Raw genomic sequence first — 19,904 nt, 5'->3', positions numbered from 1 at the left:
TGATGCCGCTGAGTGGGTGAGAGGGAAGGGCATCGGTGCTCCGGAGGATGGGTGCCTGCGACAGGAGAAGGGACAACTCACCCACTGAAACAGAAAAGTATTCGGTCAGCTGTCGGCAGGCAGCGGGCCAGGGGCAGAAGCTTTGGCTGCTTCTATTTTGCCATGAAATGAGAAGCCAGATCAAAAGTTGAAGGGGAGGAAGGGGAACAGCTTAGCGGTAGTGTGTGTGCCTAGCATGCACAAGGTCCTGGGTTCAATCCCCAGCACCTCTGTTAAAAGTAAACACGTAAATCAGAGTGGTGGGGGCGGTGGTGAGAAGAGCCCTCTAGCACAGCAGGGAGGGAGGCAACACCCTAGGCCGGGAGGGGCTCAGGACCGGACCTGGGTCGTTGTCACCTGCGCCTGATGGGCTCTTCTCCAGCCTCGGGCATCCTGTCAGACACAGGTGCGGAGAGGAGGAGCCCACAGATTGGGCTGAAGGAGGATGTAGGACAGAGGATGGGGGCTGCCGGTCAGGCACAAGAATGCGGGGCTGGGACCCAACGGGGCCGAGCTGGGAAGCTAGGAGGAAGTGGTCAGAGGGGGGAAATGCCTGACATTCATGGGCAGAGGAGGAAGCAATTACTGGTGAAGACAAGTATAGGCCAGTGGCTCCCAGCCTTCACGGCGCATCAGAAGCCCCTGGGATAATTGTTTAAAATCCCAAAACCTGGAGCACACCCAGGCCCATCACATTAGACTCTGGCAGGATGCAATTACCAGTATTTGTTTTTCTAACTCCTCAAGGGTCCAATGTGCTGAGAACTGGTCTAGGGTGTGACTGGGGTTGAGGGGCTGAGGGCACAGGGAGAACAAGAGATCCAGAAACTGAGGTCAGGAGGGTGGAAGGATCACTGATCTGCCTCTTCGGGCATCTAAGAACGAAGACAGGAGTAGTAAAGAGTGGCAATGAGCTAAAGTCTTCACAAATCGAGGAGCAGTCATCTGGGGGTGGGGAGGCTGATACCAACAAAGAAGGGCAGGAAGTGATAACAGGTGAGCTTCAGGGCTGGGGACTTGGGGAGAGGAGGGGGGGATAAGTCTGGGAGTGGCAGTGAGAAGCTAGGAGGCCACCTGGCCTTCCTTGCACTTGGGAAGCCACTGCAGAAGTGGAAGGCCAGGCTCAGTTAGTGCAAGAGACAGGGAAAGAGAATTTAGAGGATGGAGAGCTTTTGCGGGAAGTACAGGTACATGTGTGTGTGCGTGTGTGTGTGCGCGCGTGTGCGTGCCTGTGCACAGGGGACGACCTGGGAGTCCTGGCCCCGGGTGAGGAGGACCGTCCCATGAGATCACACAAGCAAAGCCCTGAGCACAGTCCCCGCCACCACGCAGGCTGCCAATATATGTGCACGGTCATGACTTTCAGCAGTCTGCCCCTCATGACCCAGTTACCACTCTGCCCCAGGAACCCAAGGGACGTTACCCAGAAGGCCTGGAAGTGGCAGGTCTCCAGCAGGTCTCTGAGGTACAAAATCTGCCGGATCGGCCATTCTTCTTGCTGGGAGGAGGTGTTAAGGGAAAAAGGCCTGGGAGCCCAAGGAGGCTGCTGCTGCATCCTAGACCGTCCACGCCCACCTTGTTCACTGCAGCGTGGTTCGGAATCGCAAAAGGCAAGAGACAACCCAGTGATCCAGTGATGGGGACGATTAATTCAACAGCGGGCCATCCACACGCTGAGATGGAGTCAACCCTTACAGAACTGACCTGGAGAAAGGGATGAGACCCACCGCCATGTGAAAGCAGCAAGACGCAGAATGACTTGCGCAACAGCCCCCATTTGGGTGGGGAGAAATCTGTATCAAAACACACATGCCTGCACCTGTGCAGCTACAGGGCCTCTGTGGGAAGCACCCAAGAATGCAAACAACTGCTGTCTGCGGGAGGGGAGCAGGTGCTGTGGGAGGAGGAGGAGGAAGCCTTGGCTTTTCCACTGCACACTTTGTTGTACTTTTAACAGTGGACCACATGCCTATTTTTAAGCCACCAGAACACACCGCAGGAGAAGAGGGACAATCTCTCTGGAGGCAGGCACTCCCATGGACAAGCCTGGCAGAGGAAGCTCAATGAGGAAGCCATTTCCCAGCCCAGCCACCGGTGAGCAGGCCAGTTCACTGACTTTCCCTCAGCATTTCTTCACTGAAGGCCAGCACTGGGCCAGACAGATGCTGCGCCAGGCCCTGCGGACACATATGCTGAAGGTCAGCGGACAAGCTGGCTCCTCCCAGCTCCTGCTCCAGCCCCCAGCCCCTCCTGTCTCCTGCCTTTACCCAGCTGGGAACCCTCATGGGACTCCTTGTAGAGCATGAGTCCACCCATATCCCTCTGCAGCTTGAAAGCTCCCACGGCTCCCCAGTGCCCTTTCTGAAACTGACCGAATTCCACTTTGACCTCTGGGGTGCGGCTGTATGGAACTTCCTCTACTGCTTCTAAAACATAGCACCAAGCAATTCTTTTCCTCCTTCTTTCCCTGCATACTGTTCCCTCTGCCTGGATCACCCTTCCCTACCACATCACCCAACTCCTCATCTCTCGGACCTTCCCTCCTCCAGGACGCCTTCCACACATCCAGGCAGGGTCAGGTGCCTCCTCTGGCTCCTGTAACCCCCAGCCCTGACTATTCCAGGCTGTCACTGACAGGGGACGGGTCTCCCCAACTGAACGGTGAGCTCGGTGAGGACAGGGCTGGGCCTGCCTCGGCCTCCACAGCACCCCAGCCCCAGCCAGCACTGGACCAAGCCCAGAGCAGGCACTCGGTGTCTGAGGCTGAACTCCGATCACCTTCTCGTGAGCTCACCTGCCCTCCCCCACACCCGGCACGGGACCAGGAAGGATACACGTGCCTGGTCGATCATACACTTGCACAGCGTGAAGTCGGTGTGGGGTAGGTTGGTGAGGGCCTTCAACAGGATCTGGGCGGTGACCGTGGTCTGAAAGAAGGCTGGGTTGAACTGGTACCTGAGAAGGGGAAGGAGGGACACAGTAGCAGAGGCGTGCCCAGGTCCCTGAGCCTCACCAGGGCAGGCTGCCCACTGCTTCAGCCCAGAGGCTGGGAGCCAGACATGCCTGGGCTCCAATCCTATCCACGCCAATCTCTGCCTGTGTGACCTTAACCTCCCTGACCCTACTACTCTCCTGCTGTGTAGATGGGGACACTTAATCTTCACAGCCACTCAGTAAGGCAGACAATGTCCAGTGATTCACAAACAAATGAACACCTAAATAGCAGTCTGGAACAGCGGTCAAGGCTCTGGAGACAGACTGCCTGGGGTTAAACTTCACTGCTGAGTGCCCTTGGACTACTTATCTTAAACACTCTGTGCATCAGTTTCCCCTCTTGCACGAGGGGACAGTAACAACCAGACCTACCTCACAAGGGCCATACAGCACCTAAGAGAGTTCATGCACCAAAGCTTACAGCACAGAAGCTACCATGTGGGGAGTACTCTCTCAGCAGTGTCATCACCAGTAACAACCTCACAAACACAAGCACAGTTATCTCCATTTTACAGGTCAAAACCGAGCCCGTGCAACCTGTAAAAATCAACAAAGCACTGAGGAGGAAGACATCAAACGTCCGCCAGCAGGAGAACAGTCCCACGTGGAACACTATACAGCCATGACAACAAACAAATTGCATCCACACAGAGAGGGGATGGATCTCACAAACCCAGGGCTGAGTGGAAGATGCCAGGAGAGCTCCCAGTTCAGAGCAGGCAAACCTGAGCTAAGCTAACCGGGACGCACACGTGTGCGGTAAACCCACATAAAGCTGGGCCGTGAGAGCATAAAGGTGGTGAGCAGGGTGGGGGCGGTTGGCACAAAGCATATGAGACAAAGGACGAGGGGCGCCAGCAACACAAAGCTTTGCAATTTGGATGGTGATCACGCGGGTGTTCATTTACAATTACTTGCTGAACTCTGTATTTATGTACTAGCCTTTATGTTTTATAACCAATTTTTAAAACGCCATCCCTCCTCCTGCCCCAACTTCCTTGGCTTCCTAATCCTGCACATCAAAGGAAGCCACATCTTATCCAAAATATACAAAGAGTTCATACAACTCAATGTCAAAAACCAAAGTAAACCAAACCAAACCAAACAAACAAAAACAAACCACCCTGTTAAAAAAAGGGCAGAAGACCTGAACAGACATTTTCCCAAAGATGTACAGATGGCCAACAGACACAAGAAAAGATGTTCGACGCTGCTAATCACCAGGGAAATTCAAATCAAAACCACCATAAGATATTACTTCACAGCTGTCAGAATGGCTATCGTCAAAAAGGCAACAAACAACAAAATGTTGGTGAAGGTGTGGAGAAGAGAGAACTCTTGTTGGTGGAAATGTAAAGTGGTGCAGCCACTTTGGAAAACAGGATGGAAGTTCCCCACAAAATTAAAAACAGAACTACCAAGTGACCCAGCAATTCCACTCACGACTATGTATCCAAAGAAAACAAAAATACCAATTCCACAAGATACATGCACATTTTCATGGCAGCACTATTTACAACAGCCAAAATATGGAAACAACCTAAGTGTCCATCAACAAATGAGTGGATAAAGAAAATGTGACACCTAAACACACACAAAATGGAGTATCACTCAGCCATAAAAGAATGAAATTTTGCCATTTGCAACAACATGAATGGACCTCGAGGCTATTGTGCTTAGTGAAATGACTCAAAAGAAGACAAATACTGTATGTTTTGACTTACATGTGGAATCTAAAAAATAATAAATAAAACAAGTGAATGTAACAAAACAGAAAGAGACTCACAGATACAGAGAACAAACTAGTGGTTACCAGAGGGGAGTGGGGTTGAGGAGAGGCGAAGACAGGGGAAGGGGATTACGAGGTACGAAATACTAGGCATAAAATTAGTAAGATACAGGATAATGTACAGCACACGGATATAACTGATATTTTATAACTTTACATAAAATATAGTCTATAAAGATACGTAACCACTATGTTTCACATCTGAGGCTAATGTAATATTGTAAATCAACCATACTTCAATTAGAAAAAAAAAAAAGATAGCCACACCCTGCAGGCTACCCCCAACTCCCACCCACCCAGTGTTGTGAGTGGCACCATGCTGGCTACTGGCATGAGGGTGGGAATGGAGGTAGAAACTCACAGCTTTAGGACAGCCAGGTTGGCTTCCAGGTCATAGGCATTCTCCTTGGCCTGTGTCTCCACATAGCGCTCCAGGGTGGCCAGATTCTCAGGATTATACCTAGAGGAGAATAAAGATGGATGAACAGAGAGGAGACAGGAGTTGAGCTCAGTTACTCTGTGGGGCCAGGGAGGAGGGTCACTGTAGCCTGCGCCTCTCTCTCTTCCTTTCTTCCCTTTCTTTAGCTCTGTCGCTGGCCACTTAGGCTCTACCCAAATACTGAATCAGCTCTATAATTTCTAATAAAACTTATCCACACCCCAGACCTAAGCCAAAGCTCTAAACTGCATCAGAGCCTTGGGTCTTTTCTAGCTTGCCTCCTCAACCTTTCAGACAGCCAGTCATTGCAGACTGTATACCTAGCCTCCTAGACATCTTTGCTACCCACCCTTACCTTCCCTCCCCAGATCTCATTCTGGTCTAGCCCCGTCCTCTCCTGCCTAGCTCCCCTCATCACACCCTGACCACTACTGGTTCTAACTAGCTACTTGGTTTGTTTGGATTCTGAACTGGGAACCCTATGAAAGCATGGCCTGCGGCTGTCTTGGTCAACTCTGGTCTGCAGCATTGCCCAGCACTCACAGACTAGATTTTAGTAAACATGTGTTAAATGAATAATGAGAGGTGAAGGAAGGGAGAGATAAAGAGGCACTAAGAGACACGAAGAGACTGAGGAGCAGACACAGAGAGACATTAAGGCAATTAAAGGGGAGAGTGGCGGTAGGAAACGCTATCTTCTGCCTTTAGGTCTTCGCAGTGCTATTTCCTTAAACATCTCCAGGATGATAGGTGAGAACCCCAGGGCAAGCCCAGGACTGACCACGCCTTACTCCAGAAAGTTCTCTCCTCCACCCCGCTTGGCCAGAAGCGCTCCCTACCACCGAACTCAGACCTGTCGATACCCTTGAGCGTCTTGCCCACGTTTGCTCTCACCTGCTCAAACATCGCCAGGACTCCGTCGCCTCCCACACCCGGGGTGAAGCCGCGGACCCGGCCGCCGCGGACTCCTCGAGGACCGGAAAAGGAAAGACTGGTGGAAACGGAAACTACGTCATTGTTTTCGCTAAGCGCACTTAGCGCATGCGTGTATGCTCCACCCGAGAAGAATCAACGGCGTGAGAAAAAGCCTGGTCTAGCCAAGTGCGCAGGCGCCTTCTCGAGGCACGCTGGCGAGGAGGCGGGGCTGAGGTTTTCCCCGGCCTCGCCTACCCTGTTCTAGTGCCTGCGGTGTGCGCGCGAGCTGCCAGGGAAGGAGACGGATCCCTGACGGCGTGCACGCACGTCGCGTTGCTCGCGACCGTGAACTCAAAAGCTGTGCTGGAATGCACGTATTAGTCTCCCTTTGGGCCATGGCCAAGTCCCGAGGAAGGTGCTTTTTGAGGTCCCCTTTGCCTCACGCCATGATCCCTAAAGCAAGATCCGAGCGCCACAATTTCAAGTCCTGAACCCGGTCCCACGCTGCACCCTGACGCCAGGGTTAGGGGCCTGCAAAGCTGTTGTGCTCTGCCTGTCAGGGACAGGGGTGAGGGGCTCCTGGACCCCGCCAGATCACGCCCAGTCCCCATAGGCTCCTGTCTTGTGGGTGAGAGCGAGCACCGCATGTGTGTACAGGTTCTGCACACTGCAGGCATGAAAGCACATGCATGTGTCGTATATGTGGAGGTATATGCTCTGGGTACATCCACATGTACGCACACGGGTATCCAGACACGTGCACGTTGACTGGTCTTCACACTGCACAGGGGGTTACCACTAAGTGCCTTATGAGCCCCACCCCCCACCACCCCGGAACAGTAATGGACACTGCATGGTCATCCCCGTGCAGACCTGCCATCTACCGGTTGTGGCCAAAGTCTCAAGCACTCAGCAGAGGTTCAGCTACAGTTTTTAGCTGCCACCCAGAACGAGGGAGGGAGTGTTAGGGCACCCCCCCACCCCAGGTCATAATTAAGATAGTTTGCATCTGGTTTACATTCAGCCCAGGCCCTGGAGGTGGAGGGGGGTCCCCTGGGTCCCAAGGCAAGCTGCCTCTCACAGGCTTTCAGGGCCCTGGGGACAGGGGGTGGAGCCGGCCGCACAGCCCTGCTGGGGCAGGAAGCCAGAGTGGGGAGGGGGAAGGCCACAGCCAGTGGAGGCAAGACGGGTGCAGGGCCTGTGGGGAGGGAGGGAGGTGCCAGCACTCCGAGCCCTGAGGCCCTGCTGGCCCCTGGGCACAGGCCCAGCTCCGGCCCCCAGGAATGGACCTTGCGGACCCCGACATCTTTAATAGGGACCCCCGGGACCACTATGACCTGCTGCAACGGCTGGGCGGCGGCACCTATGGGGAAGTCTTCAAGGTGAGGAATCCCCTCCTTCTCCATCACCCTCAGACCAGAGATCTTTGGGGTGAGGCCCAAGAAGGGAAGGGGATGCAATAGGGTCCCAGTCCTTGGCTTTGGTTCAAGGATGCTGAGGAGAGCTCAGGCGAATGGAGCCTGCCTGACTGCCAACTTCCCCTTTATAAGGCTCGAGACAAGGTGACGGGGGACCTGGTGGCACTGAAGATGGTGAAGATGCAGCCTGGTGAGGAGAGAACCCAGGAGTGCCTTCCCCACACCCCCACCTCCTGGGACACTGGGATCTCTCCCAGACCCCTTCCCTGCAGCGGCCTTTTCTCTCCGGCCCCTCCTTGCAGATGATGATGTTTCTACACTTCAGAAGGAAACCCTCATCTTGAAAACTTGTCGGCATGCCAATGTCGTGGCCTACCATGGGAGTTATCTCTGGTGATGAGCTTAAGACCTGCCCTGGGACCCAGCCCAGCCCCTACCCCCGAACTCCCATTCCTGACGAGGGTACCCCCTACCCTGACCTCAATCATGGATCCTCATTTTTAACTGGGACACCCCTAACTTGATCTCCAAGTCAAGGTCCCACTTCTCTGACCAAAGGATCCCCAAATCTAATCTCCAATTCAGAACTCCCATTTCTTACAAGGGGTCCCCAAAATGGATCCCTGGTGTAACCAAACCTGAACCAAGTCCCCTAAAACCAATCTTTCATACTCCTACTCATCGGGTCCCCCGGTTTCAATATCTGTTCCTTTAATAAGAACCCCTAAATTCCCTGACCCTCAAACTAATATCCCAGACACCTCAATAATGACTTCTGTTCCCTATAACTGGCACCTTGGCCTCCTCTGTCGCCTCCGAACTTTCACAGCCTGTGAAGTCTCTACCCTGTCTTCTAGATTAGTGTGGAACAGCAGAGGTGCTCTGGCTTAGGAGCCCAAAGACCTGGGTTTGATTCCAGTTGACCTTGAACATATTATTTCCTCTCTGAGCCTCAACTTCCCCATCGGTAAAATGGAAATGGGACTGTCTCACTCTGGTGGGCGAGAGAGAGTTGGCAGCTCTTACACTGAAGATCTTGTTGAACTAGAACAAGGCAGTGGGCTAGGAGCTGTCCTACAAATGATTTATTACTGCTATTGTGATTGCTCTCCAACTGTTGTAGGCTGCAGAGGCTCTGGATCTGCATGGAATTCTGTGGGGCGGGTTCTCTCCAGGGTATCTAAAAGGTGAGAGGAGCCCCTGCTCCTCCAATCCACCCCTTCTGTCCCTCTGCCATTGTGTCTCCTGGGACTGCCTTTCTGGTCCATATTTCACACAATGAGCCCGTTCTCTGGGCCTGACCTGACCTGGATGATGCTGGGGATGTGACAGAGCAGGCCCTGAGCTCTGTCCTCCAGGACCTGAGAGTCCAGCCCTAGTCTTTCTGCAGACAGTGACTCCTCCTCCTTCCCCCGTCCCATCTTCCTCTGTGTTTGCTTTTCCTCGCCAAGGTCTACTCACAAATTTGAGTATTTCTGCATTTCTGGCTAATTGTCATTTCATGCCCACATGTTCATTTAAGGAGTGAATGCATTTCTGCTTCTCTCAGCCTGCTTTTCGCTCTCTTGGAGCATTTGAGGGTGGGGGCGGTGTAGGTCTCTGATCACTTCTGGATTACTGATGTGCACCTCTGTCTCTGACCATCTCCCTGTCTCCACAAAGCTCAGGAAAGGAAGGACTTCATTAGGAAGTCCTAGGTGGGGAATCTGAGGCCCACAGAGAGGAAGTGACTCACATCACCAGCTGTCAGACCTGCTCTGTGCCCTCTCTGTCTGTGTCCATATTGTCCCCTCTGAATCTCTGTTTCTCAATGTGTCTGTTTTCCCACTTCTTGGTCTCTGCCCAGCTCGCTCTTTGTCGGCCTCAGTTTGGATCTGTTTCTGACTTTCTGTCCCTGTCTCTGTCTCCCTCTGACTTTCCTCATTTTAACAAAGTCACATCACCTCCTGCTCAGAGCCCTCCCAAGCCTTCCATTTCCCTCCAACAATAAGCCCAAATTTCGCATCACAGCACTCGAGTCTGACGCAAACAACCACCCCAGGCTGACCCACCTTCTCTCCACTCCACCCACTTTGCCACTTTCCAGGCCCACCAGGCACTTTCCTACGTCTGGGCCTTTGCACTTGCTCATCTTGTTCACGTTGAGTGGGAATGCTCCCATCCTCAACCCCGTCACCTTCGCAGAGTTGCCTTCACTGATCACCCAGTATGAAACGTCATACCCCTTCCCACACGTATTTCCGGTTGTCTTTTCTTGCTTTAGTTTTTTCTATTTATTCGCATCTCACATACTGTTTCTTTCTCCTATTTCTCTTGTCTACTGTCCGTTTCCCCCACTGGAACATTCTCTCCACGAGGGTGGGGATCTCTGTCTCTGTGTCCACAGCTGTGTCCCCATTGCCCACCACGGCGCCTGGCACACAGTAAATGTGTAGTCGGTTGAATAAATCTATCTCCCTCTGGCCTCTGGTTCCCTGCATCGCTGCCTCTCTTTTGCTGACCATTCCTTGTCTCCTCCTGTTACCCCCTCCCCATGTGGTACATGGTGTGGGTGGCAGCCAGGGGCTCCTGGGGCCAGGTTTCCTGGTCCCCATCTGACAACATGCCAGGGTGACCTTTGCAGTCACAAGCCCCCTGTCAGAGCTCCAGATCAGCTATATCTGCCGGGAAGTGCTCCAGGTGAGGCGATGCTTGGTGGGTTTGCGTGGGGGCAGGGCCCTGCTCACACCCCCAGAACACTCACAGCACCCCTCTCCACCCTCCTCCCCAGGGACTGGCCTATCTACACTCACAGAAGAAGATACACCGGGACATCAAGGTGATCTATGGGCAGAAAAGTAGCCTTGTTGGGTGGGGGCCTCTGGGAGATGGTAGTGGTATTTGGAGGGCTCAGGCGGTGTGTGACCAGGGAGCAGAGGCAGAGTTGGGCTGGCAGTAGGGAGGGGTGTCTCTGACAGCCTCTGATCCCCCCTCTCTTCCCCAGGGAGCCAACATCCCCATCAACGACCCTGGGGAGGTCAGACTGGGTGAGAGTGGCTGGTGGGGGTGGGGAGGGGGACTGGCTGGGAGCCAGAGGGGACAGGGACCCTAGGTCAGTATGTCTCTCCCTATGCCTCCAGCTGACTTTGGTATATCGGCCCAGATCGGGGCCACACTGGCTCGACGCCTCTCTATCATTGGGACACCCTACTGGTGAGGGGTGCCTGGCTGACAACCAGGGGTGGTGCGGGCTTGGTGGTGGTGGGCAGCGGCTTTCCCCAACATGGATCTCTGGGAATCTCCATCCTGCCTTTTTGCCCTGCCTCTGCCTTTCTCTGTTGAGCGTTCTGTGTACTCTGTGGCTCTCCCTTGAGTTTTCCATTTCCCTAGGTCTTTCTGTGCATGTCTCCCCTCCACGTGTTTTTCTCAGTGTTTCTGTTGATTTTGATCCTGATCTCTGTCTCTCCATATCTGTCCGTGGCTGTCATTTCTGTCTGTTTCAGTCTGTGGCTCTCCCTGTCTCTTTGCTTCTCTCTGTCTGTTTTCTAGTCTATCTCTGACTCTCTGTCTTTACCTCTCTCCGTCTTTATTTCTGTCTCTCTGCCTCTTTATGTGTGTGCGTCTAACTCTCTCTGTGTCCCATTCTCCTGCTCAGTACCTGTCTCTATCCTTTCCCCCCACCCCCTACCTAGAAGTCTCCCCTCCCATTCCTAATGTCACGCCTGTCTCTCTGAGGGTCTCTGCCAATAGGATGGCTCCGGAAGTGGCAGCCATGGCCCTGAAGGGGGGATACAACGAGCTGTGTGACATCTGGTCACTGGGCATCACAGCCATTGAATTAGCCGAGCTACAGCCACCCCTCTTTGACGTTCATCCTCTCAGGTAGGCAGATGTGGCAGGTCCACCTGGTCCCAGAGATCCCACGCGACTCTGACCCTGAACACCACCCCTCGCCTGCTTCCCCACATCAAGACACCCTACAGGGGATCCCTCTCCCTTCAAGCCCAACCAGAGAACCTCAGCCAAGAATGCAATTTCGCCACTCCACACCAGGAGCCCCCAGTGCAGGGAGTCCTGCCTTGAGGCTCCCCCGAGCCCTCTGGAACTCTGTAACTTGATGAGCAGCATCCCCTGGAAGTGGCGTCCTATGCATCGTAAAACCTACCCCTCATTCTCCTCCTGACCCACACTGCTCTCTGCTGACCTCAGTGCCATCGGGGGTCCCTCACATCGTGAGATCTGACCTCCACTGGGAAGTCTGAATCCCATGTTCTGTCCTTGCTTTCTAGAGTTTTCTTCCTCATGACCAAGAGTGGCTAACAGCCTCCTCGGCTAAAGGAAAAAGGCAAATGGTAGGAGAGAGTCATGGGAAGGCGGGGGAGAGAGGGCAGAGTAAGGGCTGATGGTCTGATGGGAGGGTCTCTGTTCCCCTCATCCCAGGACTTGCCTTTTGGGGGGGTTATTTATTTATTTACTTTTAGAGGAGGGGGTTGAACCTTGGGCCTCCTGCATGCTAAGCATGCGCTCTAACACTTGAACTGTACCCTCCCCCAGTACTTGCCTTTTTCTTCCCAAGGTCGGCTGCCTTCCACATCTTCGTCAAAGTCACCCTCACCGAGAGCGCCAAGAAACGACCTGGCGCCACCAAGATGCTCAGTGTAAACCTCCACTCCCTGAGCAGCCTTCCCAAACTCACCCCCTGTGAGAACCCCCCAGGGCCTCCCTCGGCTCCCTAGAACACTGATGATTTTATTCCACAGAACGCCTATGGCCCTTTCAAAGTCCCTGCTCCCTCTGAAATCCCCAGGGCTCCGCCTTCCAAGACCCTCCAAATTGTACCCCAGACCTTTCCCCCAAGATATGCTGAGTTCTAAAACCTCACAAGTTGCCAACGGCTTCAGGACCTATTCCTGGGGGTTCTATGGAATTCCAGGGGACACCCAAGACACCTCTGGAATTCTCCAACTTCTCTAAATTCGTCTGATCCCTTCAGACACCTCAGAATCCCCCAGGTGGCAGCTGCCCAGACTTCCCCGCCTTCTTCCTTTTTTGGCACCTTCACCACCAGATTCCCTTCGATGGGTTCTCAAGCCCCTGTGCCAGCCCTCTCCCTGCAGCCCAGCCCTCTGTCTGCTGACCGCCTCCTCCTCCCACCCCCAGCATTAACTGGTGTCCCAGCCCGGGCTAAACAGAGGCCTGATCCTAGAGCTTCTTGACAAACTGAGGAACCCAGGGAAGGGGGCAGCAGTTGGCGAGATTGAAGATGAGGAGCCTGAGGTGAGTGGGCCTTGCTAGGATGACAAAAGCACTGGACGGTCCCCACCTTTGCTCAGGCTGCTCCCCTGCCTGGGGTGTCCCCTTGTTGCCTCTCTTAGAAGGAGAAAAGCCAGGGAGCATGGGGGGCTTGGCACAGAGCTGGGGGCACAGAGGTTATGGGAGAGCCGAGGGCTCCAGACTGGGCTGCTGGAGGCCGGTGGGCTTGATGCGGCTGCCGCTCTTCCCAGCTACCCCCTGCCATCCCTCGGGGGTTCCGATCCACCCATCGATCCAGCTCTGTGGGGATCCCAGATGCAGACTGCTGTCGTCAGTAGAGAATCCTTAAGTTTGGAGACACTTGTAACCCCCTCATCAGATTGCCAGAGACCCCAGAGACTTTCCTCGCTTCTAAACAGACCCTCAGAGGCCCCCCATTACCATCTGATCCCACAAGAGGCCCCAGAGATCCTCATCTACAAAATGATTCTAGAGACCCCTACCTCTCTGCTCTGCACACGGATCCCATAAGATTTCCTGTAACCACCAGGACTCCCAGAGACCTCAGAAACCTTGTTCTGATCCCAGATACCCAAGTGGAATCTAAAAATAAACACTCTATAACCATGTTGAGCCCCCATCGCCCTGATCACAAATCTTGACCCCAAAATGAGAACCCTGTAAACCAAGATCCCTCCCCTGAAGGGACAGCTCCAGTCCTAAGATCCTGGCTGCAGACCACACCCACACCCCAGTTCTATTCTTTCTACTCCCGAATCCATGTCCCCAGCTCACTGTGTGTCACCTGCCTACCACCCCACCCCAACCCCCATGGTGGCACATGGAGATCAGGAAGCTCAGAGGCATGTAGTCCAGACCCACAGCTGACACGGTGAGACGCCTCCCCACTGCCCCGCCGCCCTCCCCTCCCCCTGGGCCACTGCTGACTCTTTCCTATCCCACAGGCTCGCTTACAACCCCCTGGAGGCTTCAAGAGCAGCAGTCCTAGGTCAGGGACCCTCAGCGTGGGAGGGGTCTGGGATAGGTGTGGGGACCACCCGAGGCTCATACCTGTCCCTCCTCAGGAGGAACCTGTCAGAGTCCGAAGATGACTACGACAACGTGGACATGTGAGAGAACGCCTCAGACCCCACCCAGCCCCACCATCCATGACCCCAACCTCAGCCCCTGCTTTCCTTCTACCACTCACCCATGACCCCTGGCTGCACACTCAGTAACCACACCTACAATCACCCTAACCCTGACCCTCCCAGACCAGCCCCCACTCTCCTCTCCACCAACCCTTGACCCCTAAACTCACCCCAAATCAACCCTGGACCCCCTGCCACATCCTAGTCCCCAGCTACACCTAGATGTTGCTCCAACACCCAGACCTCAACTGCAGCCATAACCCCCAACCCCTGACCTCATTTTTCTTTATCTTCTCTCCCAAACTCAGACTGAATCTCAGCCCCTGGGAATTCTTCCCCCTCCAGACCCTCAGGCCCAGAACTCAACCTCAACCCCAGGAATCAACCCAGGTCCCCATCTCCCTCAGCCACAGGCCTGCGGGAGATCCATTCCACACATCTCGTCTGTAGTAGGCTCCCATGCGGCATGCCCGGCACCAAGTCAGAACCCGACCCCCAGGAGCTCATCGGACCTGTGTTACTAGGTGGCTGTGATGATGCAGAGACCTAATGCACTGTCAACACTGATATCCAAGTGTTGCTGTTACTATGATCGTCATGGTTATTAGTAATTTCACCCTCAGCTCCAGCCCAGACACAGTCAAATCCTGGCCGTCATGAGCTCAGACTTCCAGCCCTAACCCACCCCAGTTCTTTCTCCCAAAACCCTCTTCCCCCACTTAACCCATCTGTGTGTTTCAGCCCCACACTCGCAGAAGACATACCTCCTCCTCTACCCCCCAAAGTTAGGTCCTGGGCCACAGCTGGGGGGCTGGGGCCAGGAGGCAATGGTCCACAGATGCTGGGATACCGAGCTCTCCAAGGCTGGAGTCTAGGAGACACTAGGTCTCTTGAAGTCCTGGACGACCATCATGATGATCCTACTGGGATCTGGAAGTGGCATCCCTGAACCTAGGTGTGGGACTCAAAATATTTAACCTTATGAACACTCATCAGTAGCTTTTCCTTGGAAACTCCTGCTGTACCCAGGATTCACCCTTTAGTTGCCAGAGTATGTTGATATTGTTGGGGGGGCGGTTAGATGGGAAGGCTGGAGTGGTGGTCGGATATTGTGGGGAGGGTCAGACCCAGGATGCAGCATCAGTTCTGTCAGGGGCAGACTGCAGGGTGCCCTCTCTCGGAGATCATCTCATGTATTTCCCCACTCTCCCTCTCTGTTTCCAAAGCCCAAGTTCCGTTCTCCATCTGACGAGGGTCCTTGGGGGAGTGCGGATGAGGGGCAGCTGAGCCCAGGGGTACTGGTCCGCTGTGCCAGTGGGCCTCCCCACCGCACAACCCAACTTGAGCCTCCCGCAGCCACCCGAAGCCCCCACCTAACCGCTCACTCAGGTAACAGGGCAGGCTGGGGTAGGAGGTGGGCAGAGGTGGGGGTTGGGCAGGGCAGGGGTGCTTTGGGAGCTGATTTTCCCCACCCCATCTCAGAACCTTCCCTCTGGAACCCAGCCCTCCGGGAGCCTGACCAGCCCCCGCTGTTGCCCCCCATGAAGGAAAAGATGAAGAGAAAGGTGAGGCCAGCTGTGCTGAGGACTCACAGCGCTGATCGGGGCTGGGGATGCCTGGTTGGGGTTGCGGGGCTGAAGACTAATAATGATGACAGGTGACATTTGTTGAGCAACTCCTCTGTGCCAGACACTGACCTCATGTCTTTACATGATATATGCCTTCACAGATGGAGTTAGATAGCACAGAGTTAGATATTGTCCCCCATTTCAAAATGGGGAAACTGAGGAACAGCGGGGTAAGTAGATTTCGAAGGTCATAAACCTTTGAGGAGGCAGAGGCAGGATATGAACCTTGGCACTCCAGAGTCTTAACCAGGGCACCTTCCAGTCCCCTCCTCTCTTCTGCTGGATGGGCTGCTGCTCTGCCCCTATGGCCCCCCCAGGGTTGTGCCCTTCTTGTAAAGTTGTTCAATGGCTGCCCTCTCCGGATCCACAGCACGGCGGCTTCGACACACCCCTCCAACAAATGTGAGCATTCAGGAGAGTCTCAGAGTATGTGATGGGGATGGGGAGGGTCCTTAATGGAGGTGCAGATGCAGGGACAAGGGGAGGGTCTTAATGGGGTTGGAGTGGCCGAGCTGTGTTGGGGGCAGAGCCAGGGGTGACAGTTGGGGTTTAAGGATCAAAGATGGGTAGAGTGAAGATGAGTTTGAGAGTGAAAACCAGAAAAATTAGAGTTTGGAGGCCAGGAGTGTCAGATAAGGCAGAAAGGCCAGCGTTTGGGGTACAAGCCTAGGGACAGATGGACCCCATTTACCTCAGTTGGAGGTTAGTGGCAGAGTGGCGAAGATCAGCATTTTGGGGTCAGGAGTTTTAGGGATTAGAATGTAGCCGAAAGGGAAAGTATTTGGGGATCAAAGATGTGGAGACAAGGTCAGTGAAGGGTAAATGTTAAGGAAACAGTATAAGAATTTACTTTCTGTCACACTGGACAGAAAAAGCTATACGTCAGGGCATCTGAATTTGAGGATCAGTGTTGAGATAGGAGTAGCATTTAGGGAGCAGACTGGTGAGAAGGGGGGATAGAATTTAGAGGGCTATTACTGGAGGCATGTTTAGTGTTGAGGTCAGAATTGAGGAGACAGAGGGTCAGGATTTGTGGGTCAGAGATGGAAGAACCAGCAGAACGTGGGAGGTCAGAGGCTGGGGGGAGAGTGAGACCGGCTCCAGGGAACAGGTCAGGGTTTGAATTCAGATTTGGGAAAACAGGGACTGGAAATGTCAGTGTTGGAGGCAAGTAGAGAATTGAGGGTCAGGGCTGGGAACAGAGTACCCGTGTTTGGGGTCAGATGAGGGGGCCTGGGAGGTCCTCGATGATGAGGCAGGTCCCAGCAACTTCATATCTGTTCCCCAAGACCAGCACTCACTCCTGGGAGCTGAGGAAGGCATTTTCATTCTGAACCGATATGATCAGGAGGCCACGCTGGAGATGATGAGGGCCAGCAAGCACCTCGGGTGAGCCAAGGGTGGGAGGCTGGAATTGGGAGGTGCTGGAGTCTTATAGGAGCTGTCTCCTCCATGCTCTGCAGCTCTCTTCTAGCCGGACTACCTGGGTGTTCTCCATCAACAATGTCCTCATGTCTCTCTCAGGTCTGGCTGTGGGTTGGTAGGGATGGGTTGGGGTGGGGGAGTCAGAACTTAAGGAGTCAATGGTCAGGGTGTGGGAGCTAGCTGGGCACAGCTGAAAAAAACACTTAGGATCCCCTTCCACAGAGCCCACAATTCAAATCCCAGCCACGTTTTCAATGTAGGACTTGGGGCAAGAGACTTTGGCTTCCGAAGCCTCTGTTTCCCCATCTGTAAAATGGGACTCACAATACTGCCACGTCTCAAGTCAGTTTTGAGGTCATTCCTACAGTGAGTTAGTCTTTACATTTCTTTGATGGTCATATGACAGTCCTTATCCCACACTTTACTAAACTAGAATGAGCGAGCTGTATGTTAAAATTTTGTGTCATTGTTTTACACATGCTTTGTGTAAAGAATTTCTCATTTGTGAGGAAACACCAAGCCAAATAGGATTTGTGAGCTCATTAATATCACATGTGGGATGAGAAACTTTTACAGAATCTCTAGGTATGTTTCTTCTTAAACTTTTTTAATATGTGTAACTTCAGCTGACTGGTTAAGTGTCCATAGTTTCTCATGTGACTACAGGCACCACTAGGGTTAGGAATGTACTTATTTTAGGCACCATTGTTCACCAGAGCCAAGCACACTGCCTGGCCTCCCGTGGGCATTTAAAATATGTTAAGTGAGAAATTAACATATACAGGTGCTTGAGATTTAATGGCTTGGGCATTTCAAAGGGATGTGGCCTAGGGAAGGGATGGGGAAAGCTGGGATTGTGCAGTACCCTATAAATTCCTGCTTCCCCTACCTACACACACCCTGCAGGAAAGACCCCCCACCTGTATTCTCATAAGATCCTGGGCCTGCTGGAACGGAAAGAGGCCAGAGCAGGAAGACCCTTTGCTCACATCAGTCCCCACCGGCTACTAGCAAGGTACGAGACCCCTGTGGAACCACAGACCCCGCTAATATCTGATTCCTGCCCCCACCGCCCCCACTCACGCCTACCTTCTTCTGCAGAAAGAACATGGTCTCCACTAAGATCCAGGATACCAAAGGCTGCCAGGCGTGCTGTGTGGGTGAGCGAGAAACTCGTGGATATTCAGAGGGGAGCGGGGCCAGGGGCATGACTTGGACTGTAGCCACTGAAGAGGGTTGCAGAATTAAGGCAGGGTGTGCAGAGCCCGGGGAAAGATGTGTGGCCTTTGGGGGCGCGGGGCAGGGGAGACAGGATTGACCCTAACCCATCCTTCCCCACCTCCACAGAGGAGGGCGCTAGCTCCGGGGGCCCGTTCCTGTGTGGGGCATTGGAGACATCCGTGGTCCTGCTTCAGTGGCAGCAGCCCATGAACAAGTTCCTGCTTCTCCGGGTAGGGGGCCTGTAAGCACTGGGGACTTTGTCAGGTTCTGTGGCGGGGGCCTTCCACTCTTCTGCTGAGAGCTCTTTGAAGTCGGGCTTCCACCCGAGGTCTCTTCCCAATCTCCCCAAGAGCCTGCTCTCCTGGAGGCTCCTCCTTCTGAGGCCCTCCGGTTCTTTAAGCCCCGCCCTTCGCCCCGGGCCTAATTCTTCTTCAGGCCCTGTGCCCCGCCAGGTCTCTTAGGAGACCCTATTCAGGTTCTTGGAGCCTCTAAGACTGGTGCCTTGGAGGCCACGCCCACTGGGGGCCCGGCCTTTCTGTCACCAAGGCGGCACGCCCCCTAGTGGAAGCCACGCCCACTCTGAGACCACACCCCTCAACTTCTGAGCCTTCTGAAGCCTCAGCCCCTCAAGTTTCTAGGTGGCACCTCCCAAGACTGAGGGCTCCGGAAATCATTCGGGAGCCCCAGGCCGACTCTCTTCCAAGGCCCCGCCCCTCCCAGGCCCCGCCCCAAACCTCCTCTGAGTCCGCCCCTTCCCGAGCGGCCCGCAGCAGGTGCTCTTCCCGCTACCCACGCCTCTACCGGTGTTCTCACTGCTGACCGGGCCAGGCTCCGAGCTGCCCGCCGTGTGCATCGGCGTGAGCCCCGGGCAGCCGGCGAAGTCGGTGTTCTTCCACGCCGTGCGCTTCGGCGCGCTCTCCTGCTGGCGGGGCTAGATGAGCGCAGGTGAGTGGGACAGGTCCTGGGAGGGGTGCGGCTTATCAGGTTAGCGGCGTTGGGTCTGGGTAGCTGGGCGGTGCTTAACCAGAAGCGTAACTGGGAAGCGGGCTGAACTAAGAGGGGACTGGAGAACGTTGGGTATATATAACTGGTGAGATGGATGACGGGGAGGGGGAGAAGGAGGGGGTGAGGAACTCTGTGATGGGTGGGGTTTAGCCTGCTTGCCTGGGGATACAGAGGATGCCTAGCAGAGTTTAGGGGAATGAGGTGGAATTGGTCCTTGCACTTCCGCCTCTCAAGCAGAGCACAAGGGACCAGTACAAGTGACTCAGGTCGAGGAAGACAAGGTGATGGTCACTTCTGGATTTCGGATGTGCACCTCTGTCTCTGACCATCTCCCTGTCTCCACAAAGCTCAGGAAAGGAAGGACTTCATTAGGAAGTCCTAGGCGGGGAATCTAAGGCCCACAGAGAGGAAGTGACTCACATCACCAGCTGTCAGACCTGCTCTGTGCCCTCTCTGTCTGTGTCTATATTGTCCCCTCTGAATCTCTGTTTCTCAGTGTGTCTGTTTTCCCACTTCTTGGTCTCTGCCCAGCTCGTTCTTTGTCTGCCTCAGTTTGGATCTGTTTCTGATTTTCTGTCCCTGTCTCTGTCTCCCTCTGACTTTCCTCATTTTAACAAAGTCACATCACCTCCTGCTCAGAGCCCTCCC

The 19,904-nt window shown here is 54.1% G+C and overlaps 2 protein-coding genes across 2 annotated transcripts in view; one reads left to right on the top strand and one right to left on the bottom strand.

Moving 5' to 3' along the window:
• Positions 1-6,624, bottom strand: part of LOC116151323 (ryanodine receptor 1-like) — a 52,519-nt gene extending 45,895 nt beyond the window's left edge. The window contains 3 exon segments of the mRNA XM_064484151.1: positions 5,184-5,282; positions 6,115-6,252; positions 6,620-6,624. Of these exon segments, the coding sequence (XP_064340221.1) occupies positions 5,184-5,282; positions 6,115-6,252; positions 6,620-6,624 (242 nt within the window).
• A 722-nt stretch (positions 6,625-7,346) lies between these two features.
• On the top strand, positions 7,347-19,651 carry LOC105105916 (mitogen-activated protein kinase kinase kinase kinase 1). The gene is given in 27 exon segments (XM_064484150.1): positions 7,347-7,558; positions 7,727-7,784; positions 7,897-7,987; positions 8,718-8,777; positions 10,213-10,273; positions 10,365-10,412; positions 10,578-10,620; positions 10,714-10,786; positions 11,324-11,455; positions 11,863-11,925; positions 12,150-12,231; positions 12,734-12,850; positions 13,078-13,159; positions 13,663-13,718; positions 13,792-13,835; positions 13,912-13,956; positions 14,719-14,761; positions 15,204-15,366; positions 15,460-15,542; positions 15,923-16,007; positions 16,895-16,994; positions 17,080-17,129; positions 17,937-18,045; positions 18,132-18,190; positions 18,378-18,481; positions 19,022-19,196; positions 19,494-19,651. Coding segments are annotated over 27 exon segments (2,283 nt in total). The 5' UTR covers positions 7,347-7,459.
• The last annotated feature ends 253 nt before the right edge of the window (positions 19,652-19,904 follow it).

This window comes from Camelus dromedarius, unplaced genomic scaffold (assembly GCF_036321535.1).
Source record: "Camelus dromedarius isolate mCamDro1 unplaced genomic scaffold, mCamDro1.pat HAP1_SCAFFOLD_48, whole genome shotgun sequence".
Lineage (NCBI taxonomy): Eukaryota > Metazoa > Chordata > Mammalia > Artiodactyla > Camelidae > Camelus > Camelus dromedarius.
The sequence above is the reverse complement of the archived record's forward strand: the minus strand, read 5'-3'. Positions and strand labels throughout refer to the sequence as shown.